Source organism: Salminus brasiliensis, chromosome 9, assembly GCF_030463535.1.
Source record: "Salminus brasiliensis chromosome 9, fSalBra1.hap2, whole genome shotgun sequence".
Lineage (NCBI taxonomy): Eukaryota > Metazoa > Chordata > Actinopteri > Characiformes > Bryconidae > Salminus > Salminus brasiliensis.
Genome location: NC_132886.1, coordinates 11,448,539 through 11,471,440, shown reverse-complemented (window position 1 = coordinate 11,471,440; position 22,902 = coordinate 11,448,539). Strand labels below are relative to the sequence as shown.

At 42.0% G+C, this 22,902-nt stretch overlaps 1 protein-coding gene across 1 annotated transcript in view; it reads left to right on the top strand.

Moving 5' to 3' along the window:
* The first annotated feature begins 2,674 nt into the window (after positions 1-2,674).
* serpinh2 (serine (or cysteine) peptidase inhibitor, clade H, member 2) overlaps positions 2,675-22,902 on the top strand; it is a 30,149-nt gene continuing 9,921 nt past the window's right edge. The window contains exons 1-4 of the mRNA XM_072688772.1: positions 2,675-2,714; positions 4,846-5,477; positions 15,770-15,862; positions 18,036-18,268. Coding sequence (XP_072544873.1) covers positions 4,853-5,477; positions 15,770-15,862; positions 18,036-18,268 — 951 coding nt within the window. The 5' untranslated portion in view covers positions 2,675-2,714; positions 4,846-4,852. The remainder of the gene's footprint in view (positions 2,715-4,845; positions 5,478-15,769; positions 15,863-18,035; positions 18,269-22,902) is intronic.

Below are 22,902 nucleotides of genomic sequence, written 5' to 3'. Positions count from 1 at the left end.
ATGCAGCAGGAGCAGTGGGAGTGGTAAAGGTGTTGCATAGTGAAAGGCGAGACGCGAGAAGACAAAAATCCACTACACAGTGTCTCGGGTTTCCCTGCACGGTTTCCCAAGGGACTCGTTTAACCGCGACACGGCCCTGGGCAGATGAATCACCTACGTTCGAGTATCCGCGTCACTGCTTATTATAGGCTTCACTGATCGTGATGGGCCAGGAGAGGGGTGAGGGGGAGGTTACTCTGGCCTGGTGCTCGGAGAACGGTCTATTTGGTTGCTTATAATGATTAGGGTTAGGGATTTGGCCAGATAAACTGGTCCCAGGTCAGTGTAAAGGTCTTCTTGTTATTTGCTCAATTGAGTGTAATGGGGTTTGAGAAGCTTCTCAGCTGCAATTCCCCCTGCGCCGGTTAAGACGTATCTAGTTACACGCACAAATCCTCCTCCCCCTACCAGCAAACGCCAACCAAACACTACTCATCATTATTAGTGTATGCTGCAAGGCCCCTTGGGTTGTAAATACAGTATGAGCGTACGTATGCTGACTTAATTATGTAATGCCACGAGAGAGAGAGAGGCTTGTGGCAGCTTTATATCTACAAGCATTTGTACAGTTTGAATATGATTAATTAGATGTCAGAGCATGTACAATTGTACAAGCCAGCATGTAGCCTATAGCTAGACTACGTAGGCCGAAATAATCGTGAGCGTGCGTCAGTCTCTCAGTGTGTGTGGTTGTGTGTGTGTGTCTGTGCGTTCTGCTGATGACTATCTGTGTGAGTGTGATATTGATTAGGGAGGGGGGGAGTAATTGGGCCTGTCTATGGGCTGTCATGTCCAGGCTGATTGTTCTGTATTGGTGGTTGTCTGCCATTATCAGAGCCCCATCTCCCAGCCTGATCCTCTTTCGCCTTTTACTACTTTCTGTATATCAATCGATCATGTCTGCCACTGCTACCTGCCTATTGATCAATTTGCAGTCAGACTTGGACAAATATTGAGCTTATAGCCTGCATACTTTTAAGAAGCAGATTCCTGCTGTACAGCACTGGAAAGAACGGGGAGGAAGGGATCAAAAAGGACAAACACGGCAAAGGGACACTTGTTCATTGAGACATACAGTGGGGAGCAGGTCTTTGCATTAGGAGCACGGAGTTCAACCGCACGCAGAGACGCAAAGCGCTGGCGACACCACTCGGTGGCTGCGGGAACTGCACGTCTATTTACCCTCACGGTCCGAGACAGAGGGGGAGACTCTCTAAAGAGAAACACGGCTGTTGCACTGGCGAATGATTCATATCTTTTCACTAATTGGAAAAATGTAGACCAGATCCCCCTGTTACAAGTTAGCGCAGGACTGAAGTGATATATAGCTCAGGTTTAGCAGCGGTGGCTAGAAACGATAACTGGTCTATAGCTAGTACAGTTGTGAATGATCTGTATTACTGTGGCCATTGCTATCTGTATAAAATCATTATACAGGGTGACCACCGTGGTTAGGATGTTGGGGACGGGAGGCTTTAATGAGGCCTGTGTGTAAAATCTCCTTTCACTTAAGTGAAAATTAATACATTAAGTTTTACTTGAAACACCGATTTTTTCATTTCAATATAAAAATACAAATAATTAAAATATATACAATAAAAATATCTCATATTCCTGTTAATTATAGGACACTTCTAAACTTCCTGGAGTTTCAGACTGATTTAATAATTGATTTCTAACTCGGTGCTTTTGGACCTTTCAGACTGCTTGTTCCACTTGGTCCCACAGACATAAAACCACAACCATTTTATATAACTTATTTATGTTTATTAACAGTTGCGTCGGTGGGAAGCCGTTTGACCAATGGTTGCTAAAGGCTGCAGGTAGCGACCAGACCAAACATGCCGGCGAGAGCGCTGCATCCGGGACATTTTACCCAATGCCGGATGGACGCGTTTGATATATTTGTTTGTTTATTTATTTATTTATTTATTTTTGTATTTTTTTTTTTATACATCCCCAAAAATGCATATGTCCGCCTATATTATACAAATTAATGTGAACGGAATCCATGTTTTTCTCCCAGCTGTTTTAATCATCAGCGTTTGGTTCTCGGTTCCGTCTCTGGGGTTAATTGTAGGTTTCGTTAATCAACACCTGGATCATCTTTCCGTGGCTAATGCTGCTCACTCTCGAGCAGTAGCGGTTACTGCAGACCAAGAGAACCCCCAAAAGAGCCTGCCCAACAACCGTCAGTGATGCTGATGGGTACTAGGTGTACTAAGAGGGTGCACTGCGGTTCTACAGGGGTTCTACCTGTGTTCTCATTTAACTGAAGTAGCACTTCTGCTGGGTTGTGGGGTTAGACTAACTGTGCTGCTTGCCCTGGCGGCAGCCCCTGAGACTAACAGGCGAGCGGTCTGTACAGCTGCGGGCTGGAATGCTAGACATTTCGGGAAGGAGCTGAAACTCCCGGACTGGAGCGGCTGCAGACTGGATTTGGATTTGAGGAAAAAGTTAGCAAACGCAAAAAACAACTTCCTCTGCCACGTCGGGAGCGCCTGCCTGCCTGTCCGCCTGCCTGCCTGTCTGTCTGCCTGCCTGCCTGCCTGCCTGCCTGCCTGCCTGTCTGTCTGCCTGTCTGCCTGCCTGCCTGCCTGTCTGCCTGCTCTGTCGGCGCGCTCCGCGTTTCCTGGAGGAGTCAGAGGGAAGAGGAGCACTGTAATTGATTAACGGTAAAGCGAAACAAAGAGGCTTCCACTCTCTCCTCGCTCCTGCTGCACATCAGTAAGACGACACAGCTGTGCGAGTAAAGCTGTCTGCTTGATATCGCTCACAGAGCTCGATCAAAGGCCTGAGCGAGAGAAACTCAATAGTTTCCTCCGCTCCCCTTAACTTTCAGAGGCGGTTGGGCCTCTTTTGGTGCTGGGTGGTTTATGTAATCGGCCGTTTCATTTTCTAATTGGACAGAAAAGTGGGTTTTGGTGAGAAACGGGTCGAGTTGATGCATGCATGCGAGCTCAGTTGCAAGTCCAGACTGGATCTGAAATACGACATGGCCAAGTTAAATGGTCCAATACTGCAGGAGTGGTGGTCACCAAACTTAGGTGGTTTTCTCTTATTATAAAAAGTGCTACAAGTTCTTGACTGATGCCATTTTTGTAAAGGAGATACCTGTGAAGAACCTGTTAAAGGTTTAAAAAAGTTCTCTACACTCCAGCTCCTTTACAAAAATCATTTTTATGGAACAGAAATGTTTCTTATATCATCCCTCAAAGAGCCCTTAGTAGAGCTGCCCTGTCTTAGCCAGTGTGAGCTATAGTGAATCTCATACTTGGCTCATTACAATAGTAGCAGTTCAGTAGCAGTGTTTGTTTATTTTACAAATAAGATCAAATTTCTGCCCGTGAATAATCCGTCAAACACTTTTACGAAGTTGCGGATGGAGCTGAAGTGCATGTAACCGAGGAAGCCTTCAAAACTTGGCTAAAGAAGAATTCCACAGATTTTCACCATTTCAGCATAAACCCAAGGTTGCGATGTGAACCGAGTCAGTCGGAGTGATTTCTTTGCACTGTGAGGGGAGCCAGGGGTCAGCAAGGGACCTGCAGTACAAAGTACGCCAAGTTCAGATTGGTGTACTTGGTAGTACAGACTTGGCAAGTTCAGCTTCTTGAGGACAGAAAGACACCATGCAGTAATTCTGTAATCAGAATAGTAGTGTGGTGCGTAATGCATTCTGGGATATTTGGCTGTGCCAGGTCCACACAAGTCATGTCCCGATGCATCCCTGTGAAAACTGGGGCGGAACAAGAACACATCTGGGCGTTTGGACTGTACTTGGTTACATGCAAACTTCTGAATGGAAGAGGGGTGCAGCACTATACTGGTTTTAGGTTTACCATCGTATGAAAGGTGATGGTTATTATATTGTGTACATTTGCTTAATACGGGTATGGGGGGGGGGGGGCACTTCACATTAAATTGAACAAAAGCTCATGTAGGTGTAATGTGTAGATGTCCCAGTATGTTTGTTCAAATGAGTCCATATGGAAACACCTTGGAAAGTGTATTCCCTTATATTTCATGGTGTTAGCTTTCCCCCTTACACTCATCTTCCACACACCAAGCCAAAATGCAAATCCCAATAAATTTCATATATATATATATATATATATATAGAGAGAGAGAGAGAGAGTAAATAATTAGCAGATCAATCCATAATCACAATAATAATTAGCTGGAAATAAAATGCACCTGCAGCTTTCTTATTTATTTTTTAAAATTTAAGATGTTTTAAATAGTTTTATTAATAAATAGTTTTAACTATAGTAAATCCTAAACTGTACCTTTCATTCATTTAAAAGTCAGTGTATAATAAATAGTAATAATAATAATAATAATATTAACAACAAGCGGAAGAATTGTGAAATGCTGTATACTCTTAACATAGCCTGAAAGTCTCATACTGTTGCAACACTAGAATGGCACAGTACTTGGACTGTGACTGATGACTAGTCCACAAGTACATACAAGAACACAGATTAAGAGTCGGCTATAATGTTTACACATGCAGCAATATTATATACCATCCAGAACAGTGAGCTTTACATGTAAAATTGATGGTGGTAAAATCTACATTTTGGATCAAACCTTTTCTCAAAAATATTGTGAAGCAGTGATGTGATCTAGCTTTTAGAGACATTAAAACTTCTGAGTAAGTTTCTCTAAATCATCACACCACTCTAAATGACTTTGTTTACATTCTTTGACTTTGTTAACGATTGAATTATGCAGAAATGTTGAAAATGGCTGTAATCCGCCCTAATGTCTTGGTGTGAACATGTATTATTTTTCTCTCCTCAGCTCTGCCATGCTGCCTGCTGCTATTCTGTCTCTATCACTGTTAAATTTGCTGATCCTGGGGGTCGGCTCCTCCACCTCCGAAGCACCTCCAGCTACAGGTGGACCCCCACAGCTTCAGCAGGCCAGTTCCTCCTTAGGGCACCCCAGCTGGTCCTTAGGGCTGCGGCTCTATCAAGCCCTGCGGAGGGAAGGCTCCTACACTAACGCTCTCATCTCCCCTGCCTTGCTTGCCAGCTCCCTCGGCGCTTTAAGCCACGCAGCCAAAGGAACCACAGCTGAACAGTTCCTGGAGCTCCTGAAGAATGCCAAAGTAGAGAAGAAAGCTGAGGAAGCTTTATCCGACACGCTGAAATCCATGCGGGAGGGGAATGGAACCAGCTACACACTGCATGGCTCCACAGCTCTCTTCTCCAAGAAGGTTCCCACATTGGAGAAAAGCCTCCTGGAGAAGCTCCAGGCTCAGTTCGGGATGGGCCATGTGGCTCTGGGTGCAGGGGGTAAACAGGCAGATATGAAGAAGCTCAGCTCCTGGGCTAAAGGTGGACTGGGAGGACTGGAAGGGTCGCCATTGACCGAGGGACCAGATGCCAAAGAAGGTGCCATGATCCTTGCCAATGCATTTCACTTTAAAGGTGAGAAAGATGGGCACCTGTCCAAATGCTTAGGATTTCTGTTTCATCTAAGCCATCATAGCTGAATGGATTTTTATAAAAATATATATTATAGTCCTAAAAAAGGAGGTTCTTTAATGGGTTCTTCTTTATAAAATGTATTATTTTATATAGAACCATGATAACACTGGAATGTTAGTGGTAATGGTAAAACTTTTGCAGAAGTCTTCATCATGAATAATGGAGAGACAAGGATCAAGGATTTAGGCTGACCGTGCCAATCTGTATCTCCATGACAAAACAACCAGTTAAGAATTATATTTTTAATTTAATTTAATTTACATAACTGTTTTTCATCTTTGAAAGAAGTCAGAAAACCTTTTGAATATACACTATATGGACACACCGTTACTTGACTCTGGAGCAGTGGATACATGTTCTGTGGGGTGACAGGTCATGCTTTTCTATGTGGCACTCTAATGGATGAGTCTTGGTTTGGCAAATGCCAGAATAGCGTTATCTGCCTGACTGCACAGTGCCAACTGTAAAGTTAGGTGGAGGAGGGATAATGCCATTGCAACTCCACATTAAATTGAACAAAAGCTCATGTAGGTGTAATGTGTGGATGTCCCAGTACGTTTGTTCAAATGGTGTATAAACTCTTTGCTAAGCCTGTTATCCCAGTATTCATGTATACAATTCTACTAAAGGTGATTATGAATCCATGAGTCCATATGGAAACACCTTGGAAAGTGTATTCCCTTATATTTCATGGTGTTAGCTTTCCCCCTTACACTCATCTTCCACACACCTAGCCAGTCAACGCTGAGTGAAATTATGTTCTTAAATGTTATCTCATGGTTTAATGTCCATAGGATTGGCACAGGGTCAATAACTCAGTGCTTCTGCGTTGCGCTGTCTTACATAAGATGAACGGATAACACAATTAGCTGGATCCTTATGAGAGTGAGTGTTGGAAAATTGGTCCAGTACAGATTGTGCTCATGATGACACTAGATGTAGATTGATCGTGCGCTGTTGCTTGATGAATGGACTACAAACAAGCGCACGTCTGCTCCGTTCGTTTCAGATTTGATTAGCTGTTGCAGAATTGCATCTCGGGGAGTTTGTGTTGTGCTGGGCTGATTAAACTGTGTACCCACTAAAATCACTAGTTCTAAATGAACTCCAGTCGAGCCAAATGTGCTACAGGTTAATTCTGTCACAAAGCATTCAGCACCACTGATGATTGTATTTAGTTATTTATTTATTCAGTGTGAATGTAAAAGCCTGTGTTTTGGGGCTTGTTTCCCCTCTGTGCACATGTTCACACATCTGAAAGCCATCATGCGCATGTTCCTAAACTTGTGCACATGCAAATGTTTGGGCTATGTGTCCGTGTATGTTCCTATTTGAGCCCTATGCCTCTATGCCTGTGTGTGAGTGTATTCCCTGAGCTAGTCTGCACAGTTGATAACTAATGATTCTCCAGTCTATCATGGAGAGCTTATTTATCTTCCTACGGGGGGTGATGTGTCATCCTGAATTATTTAGTAACAAGTGTCGAGATCTCTTTTCCCCCCAGTGAACACCTCATATCTGCACACGCTGAGCTGGATTGCTTTCGGCCCTCGCTTGGCATCAGCTTCTCTTCGATGTACATGTGGACAGTTTGCAGAGTCACCTGTTTACCTGTGCCCTATAACTCTAAACATTACTCAGCATTTTACTGTACTTATTTCATGCTAAAGCATTTGGAATGGACACAAGGTGACACCCTGTGTGAAATAGTATGAATTCAGCTATATTTACCATGAATGAGCTTTTCATGAGTAACGATTGCAGCTTGATTAAACCACTTGAGATTAAATGTAATTTAGCACATCATTTCAAGGACATCTTTGCCATTGTGTGCTATGCACGTCTGCCTCCTACTGTACATTCCTAAGTGCATTCGTACCACCATCCATGACCAGCGTTATTTTACCTTCATTACCTTCTTACCCGCCAGTTTCTTTGTCTTGATAATATTGGCAGTACTTTTGATCCTGCTTTAAACTCGGGGAGGAAGGTGTGAAGGGAGATTGTCTTTTCAATAGAACGCGCAATGGAAAATAAGTTATGATTGACTGTGGATTGATAAGCAATCTAATTAATTTCTTTTGTCTCAGGTTTCAGCTTAATTATGAAATTATAATATATTTTTTTTCCTTCACATGGAGCAGGAGTTGGTTGGTCTCGTTAATTTAGTGCTGAAATATACAAATTAGATTGGACAGTAGATTAGGCCGCATGAATGAGATTATGAAAATTGACTTCAAGAGTTTGGATTTATAATTTAGCAGCAGTAAATGATCCTACTGCTGGAGGGTCCAATAGTAATTCAGTTATGTACATGCACTGTTTCTCTTGTCTTGTGGTATTTCTAATCATGACTGTGGCGACACACTGATGCTGACCTATGTCAGACATGGTTGATCCACTTTCTAAGTCATGGTGGTCATAAAATTATCCAGTAGACTGTTTAGTATTTGCAAGATCTTGTGTTAGGAGTCTTGTCCAAGCATGATTGTGTGCTTTTCCAGGCAAGGAACTGTACTCCAGTCTATAGAGGTGTTCTATAATAACACTGTTATTCCAGGCAGTCCACAATTCATTATTCTTCTGATATTTGGAAGAAAAAAAACTGAACAAACAAAAACTATGGCCTCGTTCACTCCTGTCGTTAAAGTGTCCCTGAATGGGAAACTGTATCGTAGAACAGTGAGAGTTCAGTACATGAAAATGACAAATCGTGATCATGTTGTGTTGGGGCCAATGTAAAAAAAAAAAATGGAACAGTCTTGGCTTATTTTGGTTACACTTCCGTGATTTACTTACACCCAGCCCACTAGCAAAAACTTTTCACAAGCCGAGAAGCACCACTCGGAGACGCACCACTCGAAGAAGCACCACTGCAGCATTGCAGTTATTGCTGTTTATTTGTAAGAAGCTGGCAATACAATACTTGACCACTGTATCGTGATATGATTACATGCTGAATGTAATTGCTTATATACTGTAAGCAAGACGATGTATAGCATTTAAAAAAAATATATATGTGTGTATATATATATAGTATTGAAAAAATTACTCCATATGCATAAAACATGTAGATGCATAAACATTTTAATTTTTTGTCCAGTCGGAACAGTGGGATCTGCAGACATGGCACAAAATCAAATCACTTTTATTATCACGTCACATTACACAGGTGTAAAGGTGAGTGTAGTACAAAAGTAAACAACACCGCCATCTAGTGATCATGGTTTAACACAATTCAAAATGAACCACTGTCTGCCACCAATCTTTACATGTCAAATAATATTTAAATCTGCACTGTATGTTTGAGAATTGATACAGTTTTGCAAAACATATCACTATACATTCGATTTATTGCACTTTTTTCACCAATAAAAAAACATCAGAATTTTAAGGCAATTTAAGGCAAAATAAGTTAACCCTAGTTGTAAATAGGCTTGTAAAACTGTCTGGGGAATTTTCTCCAGCCAACTCATGGACTTACTATTTATACAACTAGACAACTACAATTTAACTACAACAACTTAAAACACTGTAATATAGTAGTGTTGTAATTAGTAGAAACCTACTGAAGTTCAGATGTGAATGAGGACCTTTGACCTTTGGTGGCATTGAGGGATGCATATGATGATGTAACACATGTAACAAATGCTAAAGCGCACCAGTGAATCTTTGACAGCAACATGGGACCACCTTGTTGTCAAATGTCATCACAGCAGAGACTAACTTCTTTTTTCGGCTCCTCTCTTATTCCTTTGGAAGTTGTGTTAGCAGTCAACGCAGGTGTTTTCACACCTATAGTTGGTTTGCTCTGATCCGAATCAGTTATTGAGTTTGTAAACTCAATACAAACACGTTTCCCTTTCCTGGTCCGGTTTGTTGTGAAGCACCCAACCAAAATGTGAGAAAACGACTCTCTGCTTATTGGTCCGACCTGTCTGGGCGGGAGCAAAAAAGTAATTACATGAAGAAGGTCCTGTGTTGTGCACTAGTGCAGATTTCTGTACAGTTTAACATGGAGCAACAGCAGAGCATAGCCTGGAGCATTTGTTCATAGCTGTTAACGTCTGGCTATGGAAGCTGTTTAGCTTAAACTTGCAAAGCACATCTAATAGTTGGGTCGGGTTGAGGTCAGATCTTGTTTCCCCCACATACTAACTGCTCCAAAGTTCGATTGGGACCGGACTGAGACCACCTCCTCTCAAATGTCTCTGTGCGGTTGTTTTGGTCTGTATCTGAGTGCGATCATTGTGTTCACACCTGTCCAATCAAATTGCACCAAGGGTGAAAATGAACCAGAGTCCGATTTAACCGGACTAAAAATGCAGGTGTGAAAACACCCTTAGTGTTTGCAGCAGCAGACAAATGCTGTGAGGGACTGATGCTGTAAATGCACGCTGCACCCTTCCACCCTTTCTCCAGTCACAAAGTCTGATCACGAGTGGTCACTGGAGGCACATCTAAAACAGATGGAAATGCCAGATGTGAAAGGCAATTCGTGTAGCTGCCCACTTGAGGTTCGATCACTTGAGGCCGACATTAATACCAGCTCCTAGCTAATGAGTTTAGAGCTGTGAGTCAGGAGAAGTACACGTATCACACGAACGTGATGGAGTGGATTGTTGGTTGGTGCTGGTCGTCTGCAGGCTTTAAGGCTTCTGTTGGTAATGTGCATTCATTTGGTCAGTATTTGTGCACTTATGGATGAAACGGAGCAGTACCACTGGAAATTCGTTGGGGGCAGTGTAGCAAATGGTTAAAGTGAGACACGACCACTTCCATATGGATATGATGAAGAAGATACTCTGGCAGAAAAGGGTGGGTCCTGCAGAACTTTTTATTTCCGTTTCAAGCTATTAACACCACTGACTCTTGTCTTTTTGTTGTAAGTACATTTTAACGTCCTCTTCCATGTTGGTTGTTGTCCGAACCTTGTGCCGCTGAACTGCCCTCTAGTGGATGTATTGCTTAACATCCATGCCACGGTAAAGGATTCATTTTTGTGCATTAGGGGAGTATAAATAGGCCTTATGAATCCATCGGCCTATTATCCCATCTCCATTAAACATATAGTATCATAAAGCATAGAAGACCGACCCCAAGCGTATTTTACAGGTTTAAAATTCAAGAAGAAAACCAGAGCATTGGTGTTGGATCGCTACTCTGTATCAGCCAGTGCCTTGAGTTCAGGTACTGGACTCAGTAAAAAGTGGGTTTGATGCATCCCTAATGACTATGGCTGAGCTCTGGCTAGGGAAGGCTGGACCTCATGCAATTCAAGAGTGCTTTTTGTGACATTGTACGAATCCCAAATGGCTCCCTAAATTGGGGCATTTAGTATAGTGCACTTTATGGGCGATGACGCCATTATTTCAGGACCCATGTAGTGCACTACTTAAGGAGTAGGTAGCCATTTGAGACACAGCCATTGGATTCTTTTTGTGCTTCACCTACATCTGTCTCACCATGACCTTCCTTGTTCTCCTCTTTTTGTCTTGCTGAAACACCAAAAACCATCTTTTGTGCTCGTTCTCCTCTTCTTTTTTATTTTAAAGACTGCCCTCTTTCTCTACAGTCTGGTCTGTTTACTTCTTTCTATGCTCTCTTTCATTCCTGTCTGAGGCACTCTTCTTACCCTATGGCAGCGCTACTGAAAAGGGGTCCTTGAAGGTCACAGCATTGTAGTGTAGTGTTTTGTTTTTTTTTTGTTTTTTTTTTCCCTTTCCTGCTCCAACTCAGCTCACCCAATAATTATCACCCCCCCCATCCCACAACCACCACCTTTGAGTTAAATCAGGTGTGTTGGAAAGGGAACATTACTTAACTGTGCTGTGAAAGCCTAGAAGAAAAGCACTAGTGTAGCAGGGCCTGCAATGTCCTCAGCTCCTTTTGACTGTTTTGTCTCCGTTTCCTCTTCTCTTCTGCTAATTATCCCACTCCACTCCTCCCATGTGCTGATCTTTTACACTGCCTCTATCCTCTTGAGAGAGTCCTCAAAGACAGAATGGTGGAAAGGGAGGGGCCGGGGGTGGACAGACAGAAGGACAGCGGCGGTCTAACCCAAGCAGAGCGCCTGTCCCCAGCAGTTAATTAATTCAGCCTTTGTTCTCCCTGTGCCATAAACAAACTGTGTTGGGAAAAGTAGGGAAAAAAGCAACACTACCGCCAACAGACACCCACACACACACAACACAATAACGGAGACAAAAAACCCGCAACAAGTGCACGCCCATGTAAGCTGTAATAACAGCGCCTCCCAAAGCAGCGCGCTGTTCCGCAATCACAGAGTTGATGAGAGAGGAGGAAAAGTGGCTTACCTAATTTAGGCCTTTTATTTTTCTCCCCTGCTTCGTTTGTGGTCGGGTCTTTGGGTTATTATTTAAAGAGGGTGTGGGAGGGGAATGGAGATGCGAAACTGCACAATGGTGGCATTGTTTTTTGTGTAGTGTAATTAATGGAAGAGATACCGCGTGTCTCTCTGTGGTTTACGTTCTTGCTCTCTTTCTCTTTCTCTTCAGCGTCAGATGCGACTTGCATGAACACAGACCCAGATAAAGATCCGGGGCTCAATCTTCTCTTCTGATCGGCAGCCAAGACTGTGGTGGCGAAACCTTGCATGGCATTTTAGGCACTCGCATGAGAGAATTCCCCCTTAATGCTTTCTGTTCCAAGAAGCTTTGCTACCCCTTAATAACAGTCAGATACCAGGGCTTGTGTTTTGTACTTTAGAGCGATCAGGTTTCATCCCCACTATAATCAGTGAAACTGAGGAGCACGCCTTCACTTGTGTTCACAAGCCTCAGAGAAGCGTCTCGCATGCCGCTGGGCTGTATGCTATGCTTGGCACACGTCCGACAAATGAGCATAGCTTCACCCCCCCCCCCATACAGGGTCAGGTGTTTCTCATAATGACTAGCTATAGAGCAACTCATCTCAGGTTTACCCAATAAAGCTCCTTTGTTTGAGGGAGCATTCCATCCAAACATTGCTTGATGGAGGCCTTTTGGATTATGCTCTGAGGATGCGTCTCAGACATAAAGAGCATTAAGGAGCTTCTGGTAATAGTCTGTTGGATTTTCGACCCAACCAATATATCACTTGGCCGATTAAAAAGGCAGATTAAAGATTCCCAGGGTTCCTCAGTGCACTTCTGATGCAGACCTCTAAATCCTTTAATTCAGTTTCATGAACAAAATAAGAAAAATAAGCTAATTAACAAAAACTAACATAACCCAAACAAAGGTTTGCTTGGCCAGTCAAAAATGCTCAGTGTTGAGGTTCTACATATTTTCAAGCTACTTCTGATGTTAATCTCTAAAACAGTTTCAGTAAAAAAAAAATAAGAAGAAAATACTTTAATAGTCAAACAATCTGTCAATTATTAATTGGAATAATACATTATTTGGATTGTAAGTGACTAAATTACCAAATAACTATGTATCTATCAACTTAGCTTGAGGTTGTTTTATGCATTTCCTTACTAACAATGAAGGCAATTAGGATGACACACTTATTCAAATATATTCAGAATTTAAGGAATCTTCCTGCTAAAAAGATTAAATAAATAAAACTCCAATATATTTTTTCCTGTCATAATTTAATATAACAAAACTGAGCCAGTTTTCGCTTAATCAGTTTTTCAGATCAGCAAAAAAGAGACAAATGTGAGACAGTAATTTTAGCTGAAAGAGTTTTGCTTTAAATTTAAATTAGTGACTTATTTTGACACTGTCTGGCCTGGCTTGTGACCAGCAAGCAGATTTGGCTCTTGTTGTTGAAGGATGGCACTTCCATTTATATTTCAACCAGTGGCCAGTCTCCTCATTAATAACGTCTCTAGGTTTTCTTACTTGAAGACTTCTCCTGTTTACACTCCTGCTTACAGCCTGTATCCATATGAGACTCCCACTCCTCACACTAATAGAACTCTGCTCTCCATCCACATACCAGACTGATGTCTCTGGATAAAACTGTTATAGAGCCATAAGGCAACATAGCCACACATCAGCACTCACTTTGTTCTCGTGACAGACAGCTGCTCAATCTGTATGTGTTCACTGCAGCTCTGCGTTCGGATTGAGGGAGTTACTGTAAGAAGTAACAGTAGTGGTTAAACTGTGTTACACACTGTTACGATGTTACTTTGTCTTTTAATCCGTGGTCCACATACATCCAGAAACATCCCTAGTTCTCCCGTAAGAAATGAGTGATAACATCACCAACTAACCAACTATTAAATTAGTTGCCTGCTGAAAAGGTTGTCGATATGGGGCAACTATTTCGATTAGACGTTGTGATCCTACTTCTGATGCCCTCCTCTGAAACTCCAGGGAACAAATAAGAAACAATGAGAAAAAATAGAGCTAATGATCAGAAACCAACAAAACCCAAAAGACTGCTAAGAAGCTTTGGGCCCAGCAATACGAAAAGAAGAATTTTGACATTTAACACTGTTGACCACCGACAAACCCATTTCTTACCATACTGAACTTTCTCTGACTATATTTGTCAATATTAGAATGTTTGATTCTTTAAAATAGTTTCACCGTCAGTCAGACCCTGGTTGTAAAATAGCAGTGTTTAATGACCTCATCTGGGTGGAATTTCCCTTTAAAAGTATATACCATTCAAGTCATATTTAACTATAGGACTTTCATTATTATTCAGCACATAGCTAGCTACTGTATTATAAAGAGCTGTAATGAGAGAAATGGGTGGTGAAGTAGCACTTAGCTGCAAAGTAATGGGGAGTTAAAGATTGGCAGTGACTGACTGCATCATATAGACCCCGCTAGCGTCGGCCCGTAAATCACCCTCGTGCCTACATAAAGGAGACAGACTTCATACTGAGTTATAGCAGCCGCTGACTGATAATGAAGACTGTCTCCTCTAACCCCATAAGCGGACCAGAGTGTATTTGATGTAGTGGGTCACAATAATGGGGTGAAATATTGTAACCTCGCATTGTGTGAAGCTGTCATCCCATTATAGTAATATTGGATATTTCTTCCGCCTCCCTCTCTTTCTTTCTTTCTGTCTGTGTGTGTCACACAAACACACGCAGTCACTTGCACAATTTTCTGTTGCTAATTCAGCAAGGAGAAAAGACTGGGGGGGAGCATATGTGACTATAATTCTGCTAATAGTCTCTTTATCGAATCCCATCTTTGTTATAGAACGTAATGGGTTTAATGGACTGCAATAATACGTCCTGTGCCTCCCCTCCCTTGTGTGAGCGGCCCCCTTTTTCTCGCTCTTCTCTATTGCCTTGTCTTCCTTTCATCTCTCTCCCCTCGTCTCTGTCACTGTGTCCCTAATGTAGCTCTGTATGATTTCAGCCTAATAGGATCTAATCTGTCAAGTCCATAGTGGAGGCTGTCTTTGTTGTAATGTAGGATGGCCTCATTTGGTGGCACAAAACATGATTAGCTGATGTTCTTTTCTAGTGTAGGCTAACATTGCCCTTGCAGAACATTCATGTGTGTGGCTAAGCATGATACATAAGCAAATAAAAATATACATTTATATATTTGGAATATATCTATTGGAATCAAATCTGTGTACACTGACATCCATTGAAAGTTTAAAAAGTTTCTTTTTCGTCTCTTGTAAAGTTGTCATTTTGGAGATATGAGGTTCTTGCATGATGATGACCTATAAAACTTTGCAGACAACATCTAATAAATGCATTTAACTACTTGACGTTGAATCACGCAAGCACGCATTGCTGACACAGATGTGCTAATGTGCACACACACAACCTGCCTAGTCAGGGTAAAGAAATATTGACAGTGGAACTGGACACTCTGAAGCAGATAAACATGAACCTGTTGGCACCATGCCTAATGCCATGGTGGGCTAGAGGGGTATATATTATATATTTATATTTAATATAAAGCCTCCCAGCATTGAGCTGTGGGGTAGTGGAATGGTGATCATCCAACATTCTGACCTCACTACTACTCTTATTACTAAATGCAATATTTATCAAATATATATATATGTGTGTGTGTGTGTGTGTGTGTGTGTATATATATATATATATATATATATATATATATATATATATATATATATATATATATATATGTATGTATATGTGTGAAGGTGTTTACACCATATATATATATATATATATATATATATATATATATATATATATATATATATATATATATATATATATATATATATATCTATCTCAAATAATGTCTTTTTGCATCTTATTCCAGGGTTTTGGGATCGTGGCTTTGAACAAGAGAATCAAGACCTGCGCAGCTTTTTGGGGACCAAGTACACTAAAGTATATATGATGCACAGAGCAGGTAATCTGAAATTGTCTGTCCAGTTTCATTTCTCTCATCACAAAGAACTGTTATTAAATAGGATTACCATTCAACCGTACTTTCAATTTAGAAATTCAATTAATCTCAAACTAGATATAGTATAGCAGTATTAATGGGTATCTGTACCAGGTACTACATCACTATTGGAAGTTTTGTTTTGTTGGCTTTGAGTTGGGTGGCACCAAATTTGTCTTTGGTGATGTCCGGTCTGTCTGGTACCAGAGCATCAGGGTTAGCGATATGTTTTACATCAGCTTTACATTTATCTGTTTGTAGCATAGCTAGGTACCAGTTCCTACTTGCGTTAGCCACCTGTTGCTACTTCTGTTATGATAACCCAATAGTTAGTTGCTTTAACTGTAAGACCAGAATGATACTTTAGCTACTTGCTCATACTTGCACATAAAAGCACATGTAACTTTTATTTTAATTTTTTAATTGTAAAAAGGGAAAAGTTTACTTTAATTTTATTTACTTCAACTTATATTATTATACTTTATTTAGTTTGTATATATTTTTTATTATTATTTACTAATTTCTTTTTTGTTATCTTTATCTATTGGTGAATGGAGGGACAGCAAAGTAAGAATTTCATTGTACAGCGTAACTGTCTGTTTCTGCTGTGCATATGACAATAAAACTCTTGAATCTTGAATCTTCTCTTACATCATGGCATACAGCTGTTCCCCTCATTTTTACTTATCAATGCGTGGGGCAGACTAAGGCACACAGAATTTCTCCACAATGTCTGCAAAGATTGGTGCTATGACCATTGTATGATCTTGATCTCTGAGTTAAGCTAACTTTAAAAAAACATTTCTAACACCGAATTCTCCTACCAGTATATAACATATAGAAGCACAATGCAGCAGTGAGTGATGCATATAGTACATATAATCTAATATTGGGTACAATGCGTCTGATAAAGGCATCATATAATGATATGATGAGTTTGTGAACATTAGGCTGTAGAATGCAGCTACCGCTAGATTGCTGAAATTACCATTAGACAGCTTGTTCTTGATTGTGCACATTTTACTTGCCATTCAGAATCTGGTCAAGAAGAGTGTAGTGGTCCATTTTCCTGCAGGGGGGCTCTTTTTCTTCAAAATCAGAATCAGATGGCTCCAACATGTCGGACTGAACCAGACTGATGCTGCCGGCTGTGTGCGCCATTTCTAGCATTGTTTAGTGGCTCACTGCTGGGTTGTTTACGTTGCCAGGGAGATGATACTGTTAATCATTATTGCTGCTATTATTATTTTTATTACAACCATTAACCATCATTACTTTTTAATTTTTCTTTCCATCATTGTTATTACTATAATCAGTATACCTGGGTATTACAGTCTTATGTGATGGAACGGTCACTTCTGATCACAAGTTAAAAGCAGTTCTGAACCAGAGGGCGATCAGTCCCACCTTTTGACTTTTGATTAATCCCAAGGTTTTTCCTTGCCACTGTCGCTTTCGGTTTGCTCACCAGGAGTTTTATGTTTTGTGTTTTGCTGATCTTTTGTCTCATTACTGGATTTCTGTAAAGCTGCTTTGCGCTATACAAATAAATTTGATTTGATTATGTGATCTGACACGCCCGCACGGTTCTGAGCAGGCAGCAGTTCAGACTTCTTGGAGCATTTATCTATTATTAAATTGTGTTCATCTACATATATTTCTAGAATATGACATTGTTAAACACTCATTCCCCAGTTTAGCTTTAATTTTACAACTTTAAACATTTGAACTGTGTTGATGAGGCTTTAATACATGCAGATGAACAATACGACAAAAAATCCTCTGCATGAAAATCAGTCTTGCTGTCAAATAGTCACCCAAAGCAAGCAGATTTTTGTCTAAGCCTAAGCCTTGTCAGGTAATAGCAGGTGAACTCAACATTTAGACTTGCAAGGACTGTGTATTTTCTACTAGGCCAGAATGTTTGGGATAAGAACAGTCAAGCTAAATATATATGTGCTGAAATTGCTTGGCAGTAGACCTGAATCTCCACATCTTGTGTAATCCAAGCCACAAAGAATTGAGGCTGTTTTTAGTGTATATGAAGACCCTAGCCAGTATTAGTATAGTGTTCCTAATGAACTTGTTTGGTGAGAGAAGTGTCTATATATTTCTGCATATGTATATTTCTCCGTAGGAGTGTATCGTCACTATGAGGACATGGAAAATATGGTGCAGGTGTTGGAGATGGGGCTTTGGGGTGGAAAGGCCAGCATGATGCTGCTTCTGCCCTTCCATGTTGAGAGTCTGGCCAGACTGGAGCGTGTGATGACCCTGGAACAGGTGGAGAAGTGGATGGGGAAGCTGAGCAGCATGAGTATGGCACTGTCCCTGCCCCGGGTCAATGTCAGCAGCACGCTCAGTCTACAGGTAATCGCTAATCTTTCTTAAGGGTACTTGTATACAGGGGGTATAAGGCGCTGCCACTATGATTTGTGGATTGCTGGTTCGAATCCCAGGTCCTGCTGCTTGGCATCAGCAGCTGAGCGAGCACAATTGGCTTTGCTCTCTGGGGTAGGTTGCTGACACTTCCTCCCCACATCACTCCTAGTGTGGTGTTGGTCAGTACTGGCATCTGTTAGCTGCTAGCTATCCGAGCTGGGGAGCAGTGCTTTCCTCCTAGCGTGCCAACTGTCTAGGGGCAGTTCGGAAAGTAGTGGCCGTAGTGGCTGGCTTCACGTGTCAGAGGAAACATAAACAGGGAATGGGTAATTGTCCTTTCAAATTGGGTACAGAATGGGGTCAAATTAGAAACAAATGTTTATATTTAAAAATGAATACGTGTATGCCTTACACTCATTTAAAATTTTGCCATCTTTCTATTTAGTGTTTATCTCGTGTAGTTGTGCAAGAATGTATACAGTCAGACCAACAGACTGGCAGGCATGTACATTTGTTGTGTTCTCTGTCTGTGTTGGGGCATAAACACTACTGATGTGATTACTAGTAGACATTGCAATTGCAATATTCAAAATGCATCCTGAAACAAAATTAAGCACTGGTATACTGTGTAGCTCTACAATACACACATTTAAAGTAGCAATATGTGGTATAAAGCATGTTCAAATAAGACAGGGCATAGAGATGCTATTTAATTCATTCCTTTGACTGTCAACTGTGCCACTTCTTGTAATTAACACGTATGCCATCAGCAGATGTTATTTCATACTCTTTATAGATTGCTGTCTTCCCTGCTTAGAGGTTTGGTCCAGTTGCTGAGTGATAATCCATAGAGCTGCCTTTGTTGCCCTCTTTATTGCATTCCTCTTGCACGCCAGTGGATCCAGCACCTCATTACAGCTCTCTTTGCCTTCTACCCCTGCACCCCAGAATTGCTTTCCATACAGTGTAACCACAGCCAGGTCTCCTGGAACCCCTGAGTTCTGTCCCAGTGCTCTCACAGGCTCAAATAAAGCCTGGGCAAAGGCATGGACAGCTAGCTGCTCAAGGCCTGGAAGGCAGAGGCCATACTGGGTCAGATGGCCAGCCAGGGCCACCTCAGCCTGCCCTGCTCCAGGGAGAAGCCTGGGCTCTGACAGCAGAGACTGGTACAGCTTTAGAGAAGAGTGAATGGCTCTTTCTGCACTATCCAGCAAATGTGGGTCTGAACCATATAGAGTAAGTCTGACCTTGGTGGATTTGTTTTTAGCATTATATGGCTCATCAGACACTATAGCATGAACAGTTCCGCTGTGATCAGATGGATTTTTTGGATTGCGGTGTAGTCTGTTGCCTCGTGCCAGCTGGCGTATGCCTACTCTCCCCTTTAGTCTGTGAAGTTTTCTCCTTGTGCCACCTTTTTGCACCTGTCTGTAGCAAGGGGTCAAGAACCTTTTCCACACTCTAAGAATCATTTGGTTAATTCTGTGATGGCTAATGTCTCTCTTCCCCCACATCACTACTTTCTCTCTGCAGGCCCTCATCTCTTTTCCATCTCCTTCAGCCCTGTCCTTGTTTCCGCCAGCTCTTTTTTTATTCACCTTTTCTTCCTTCCCCTCTCCGGCTGACCTTAGCTCCTCTATCTCCAGCCCTAGGTCTACCCATTCCTCCCACTCATTCCTTCTCTTCCCCTTTCCATTTATCGCTTCATCTTCCACCTCAATTTTTCCACCTGCCCTCACATGCTCTTTGAGCCCTACCTGGTCAAGTTGTTGTTGTTCTTCTTCAGCAGTAGATGCATCTCTGTTCTTGTCCTTTCCTTCTTTTTCCCTGTTTATTTCTCCATCCTTAGGCCTTTGTTCCTTACCCTTAGTCTCATCCATTCCCTTAGCTAGGGGTCTCGCACCTATGACCTTTGCAACATTAATAAAGCTGGGGTCAAAGGCTAATCCCTGTTCTCCATTTCTCAAGCTCACCACACAGCACTGTGCCACTGCATCCAGAATGGCAGCTCCCAGCCTGGGCTCACGTGTGGAGAGAAAATCTCTCAACCCAGCAGCTACTTCCTGTACATCCAGAGGGTTCTTCAACATGCCACATGTCAGCGTGTTGCTCTCCATCAGCTCTAGAGCCCTCTGCAGGGCCAGTTTATAGCCCTGCTGTATCTCCTCCTCATTCAGCCCAAGAGACAGCAGTTTCTGGGCCTGCTCCAGTAGACTGGACCCTAGCAGCAGCACCAAAACTGCCCCATCTCCTACTTCCTGCAGCTGGGTATAAGCTGCAGAAGCTAGGGTTTGTGCCTGAGGGTCGTCCAGGCTCATTTGATCCAGGACGGAGGCAGTGTCTGGACAGTGGACTGGTGGACGTGAGAAGCCATTGAGGAAGCAGAAGAGGCGGGGCTTAGGAAGGCCTCTGGGACCAAAACATGGATGGAAGCTGTGTGCTAAGTCCACACAGCCTTGTGCCTGCAGGTGTGGATGTTTTTGGCCTTGCATAGCAGCCCTTCAGCCAGATAATACCATTTTACAGCATCTGTAGAAGTAAGATGGAGAAAGAGGTGTACTTGCATTTTAGAAAAAAACAGTAAAAAGAAGATTGGGAAGAGAGAACAAGGCAGGGGAGGGGGAGGTTAGCAGAGTGACGAGGACAGAGGTTAGCTCAACACGACAGGTACAGATTAAAGTGAGTGAAGCTATTCCCTCAGCGCTAGCTGAGCTGAATAGATCCCCTGGTGTAAGACAGCATGTCGTTAGGCATCGTAATTCAAGGTGAGAAATACAAGGCGCATCAGATGTCAGCTGGCTCTGGCTGCCATGTTCAAGTGCTCAGACCAGGTCTGAAGAACAAGACTCTGACATTAACATGAGCAGGAGGAGGCCATCCAGAGGGAACCAAGGCCCATCTTTTAAAAAAAAAAAAAAATCTCCACAGACATGACTTTTTTGGCTTGCCTCTCTCTCTCTCTCTCTCTCTCTCTTTCTCTCTCTCTCTCTCTCTCTCTCTCTCACTCCAACAAACACACACACCACACTCTTGTGATGTTTTCATAAGTGATGCCCCAGCACTAAAAGAGAGGCCAAGCATCCCCCTTGACTACATGACATGAATAGAGCTGTATTACTCCTTTTGACAAGATTCCCTGCTGCTTCTGCTTCTCTTTCCGTATCTTTCCTGCCCTGCTGTCTCGGCCTTTCTCTTTTATGCTCTCGCTCGCTCTTTCTCTCTTTCTCTTTAGTATTTGAGGGGATATTACTGCAGGCTAGAGGCTCTGTTAACCCTCTACCCTTCTAGTGACAGTGAAGTGATCTGCTGAGTGCCTGCCTCTCTCCCTTCCTCCCAATCATAATTGGTTATTGGTACCTTCTAGCCCGGAGTTTAATTCAGTGAATTTTCACTAATTTTAATTTTTGGAGTCAAATTGTGGCCATGAACAGGGCAAAGGTACCAAACCAAGCACCTAGGCATTCTTCCTGTAAATCAGTTTTATAAAATAATCATGATTTCATCATTATCATTGAGTGGATCGGAACTAATCCAGACATGCACTATATTGCCAAAAGTATTCACTCACTCATCCAAATCATTGAATTCAGGTGTTCCAATCAATTCCATGGCCACAGATATATAAACCCCAGCACCTAGGCATGCAAACTGCTTCTACAAACATTTGTGAAAGAATGGGTCACTCTCAGGAGCTACTCTCAGTGGTACCGTGATAGAATGCCTCCTGTCGTGATAGTCCAGCCATGAAATTTCCTTCCTACTTAATATCCCACAGTTAACTGTCAGCTTATTAAAACAAAGTGAAAGTGATTGGGAACGACAGCAACTCAGCTACGAAGTGGTAGGCCACGTAAAATGACTAGGGTCAGTGTCTGACCCAATAATTGCACTTCTTCTAAACACATAAACACACTCCTAAAGCTTGTGGAAAGCCTCCCCTGAAGAGTTAAAGCTGTTATAGCTGCAAAGGGTGGCCTGACATTATATTAAACCCTATGGATTAAGAATGGGATGTCACTCAAGTTTATATGTGTGCGAAAGCAGGGGAGCAAATACTTTTGGCAATATAGTGCATTTTAATGGATCAAGTATTGGTTGTTTTTAATTCCAATCCAATTCCAACTCTTTGTTTTAACCAGAGCACCATCAGGAGTCCTCAAGGCAACATTAACGGACATTATTGTTTTATTCAGAACTGAGAGTGAATGGTTATACGCACATTCTGTAGAAACCCAGTTCATTGCACATTCACCCACAATAAACCAGTTATTTCACATCAGCAACGAAAAAATAACAGATATCAGTCTAGAGTGTGTACCACTACACACACACAGGAAGTGACTTGACTACAGTGTTGTCAAGAAGCTGGTAGCTAATTGGTCAAGGCGGAGAGTCAGACTGGATTAAAGATATTAAACACACTATGATTCAATTTAGCAGAAACCTTTCTTAAAATGACTTTGAATCAGTCCAGAATGTCTCATTATAGGAACTGTCACTAACAATTAAGGGATTTTACTGAATTTAATAGTCAGCAGCTCATCTTATCTTAACTGTGTGGCTGGATTATTAATACAAACACAAAGGTCAGATCAGAATAGGATGACACTCAGATTGGGTGG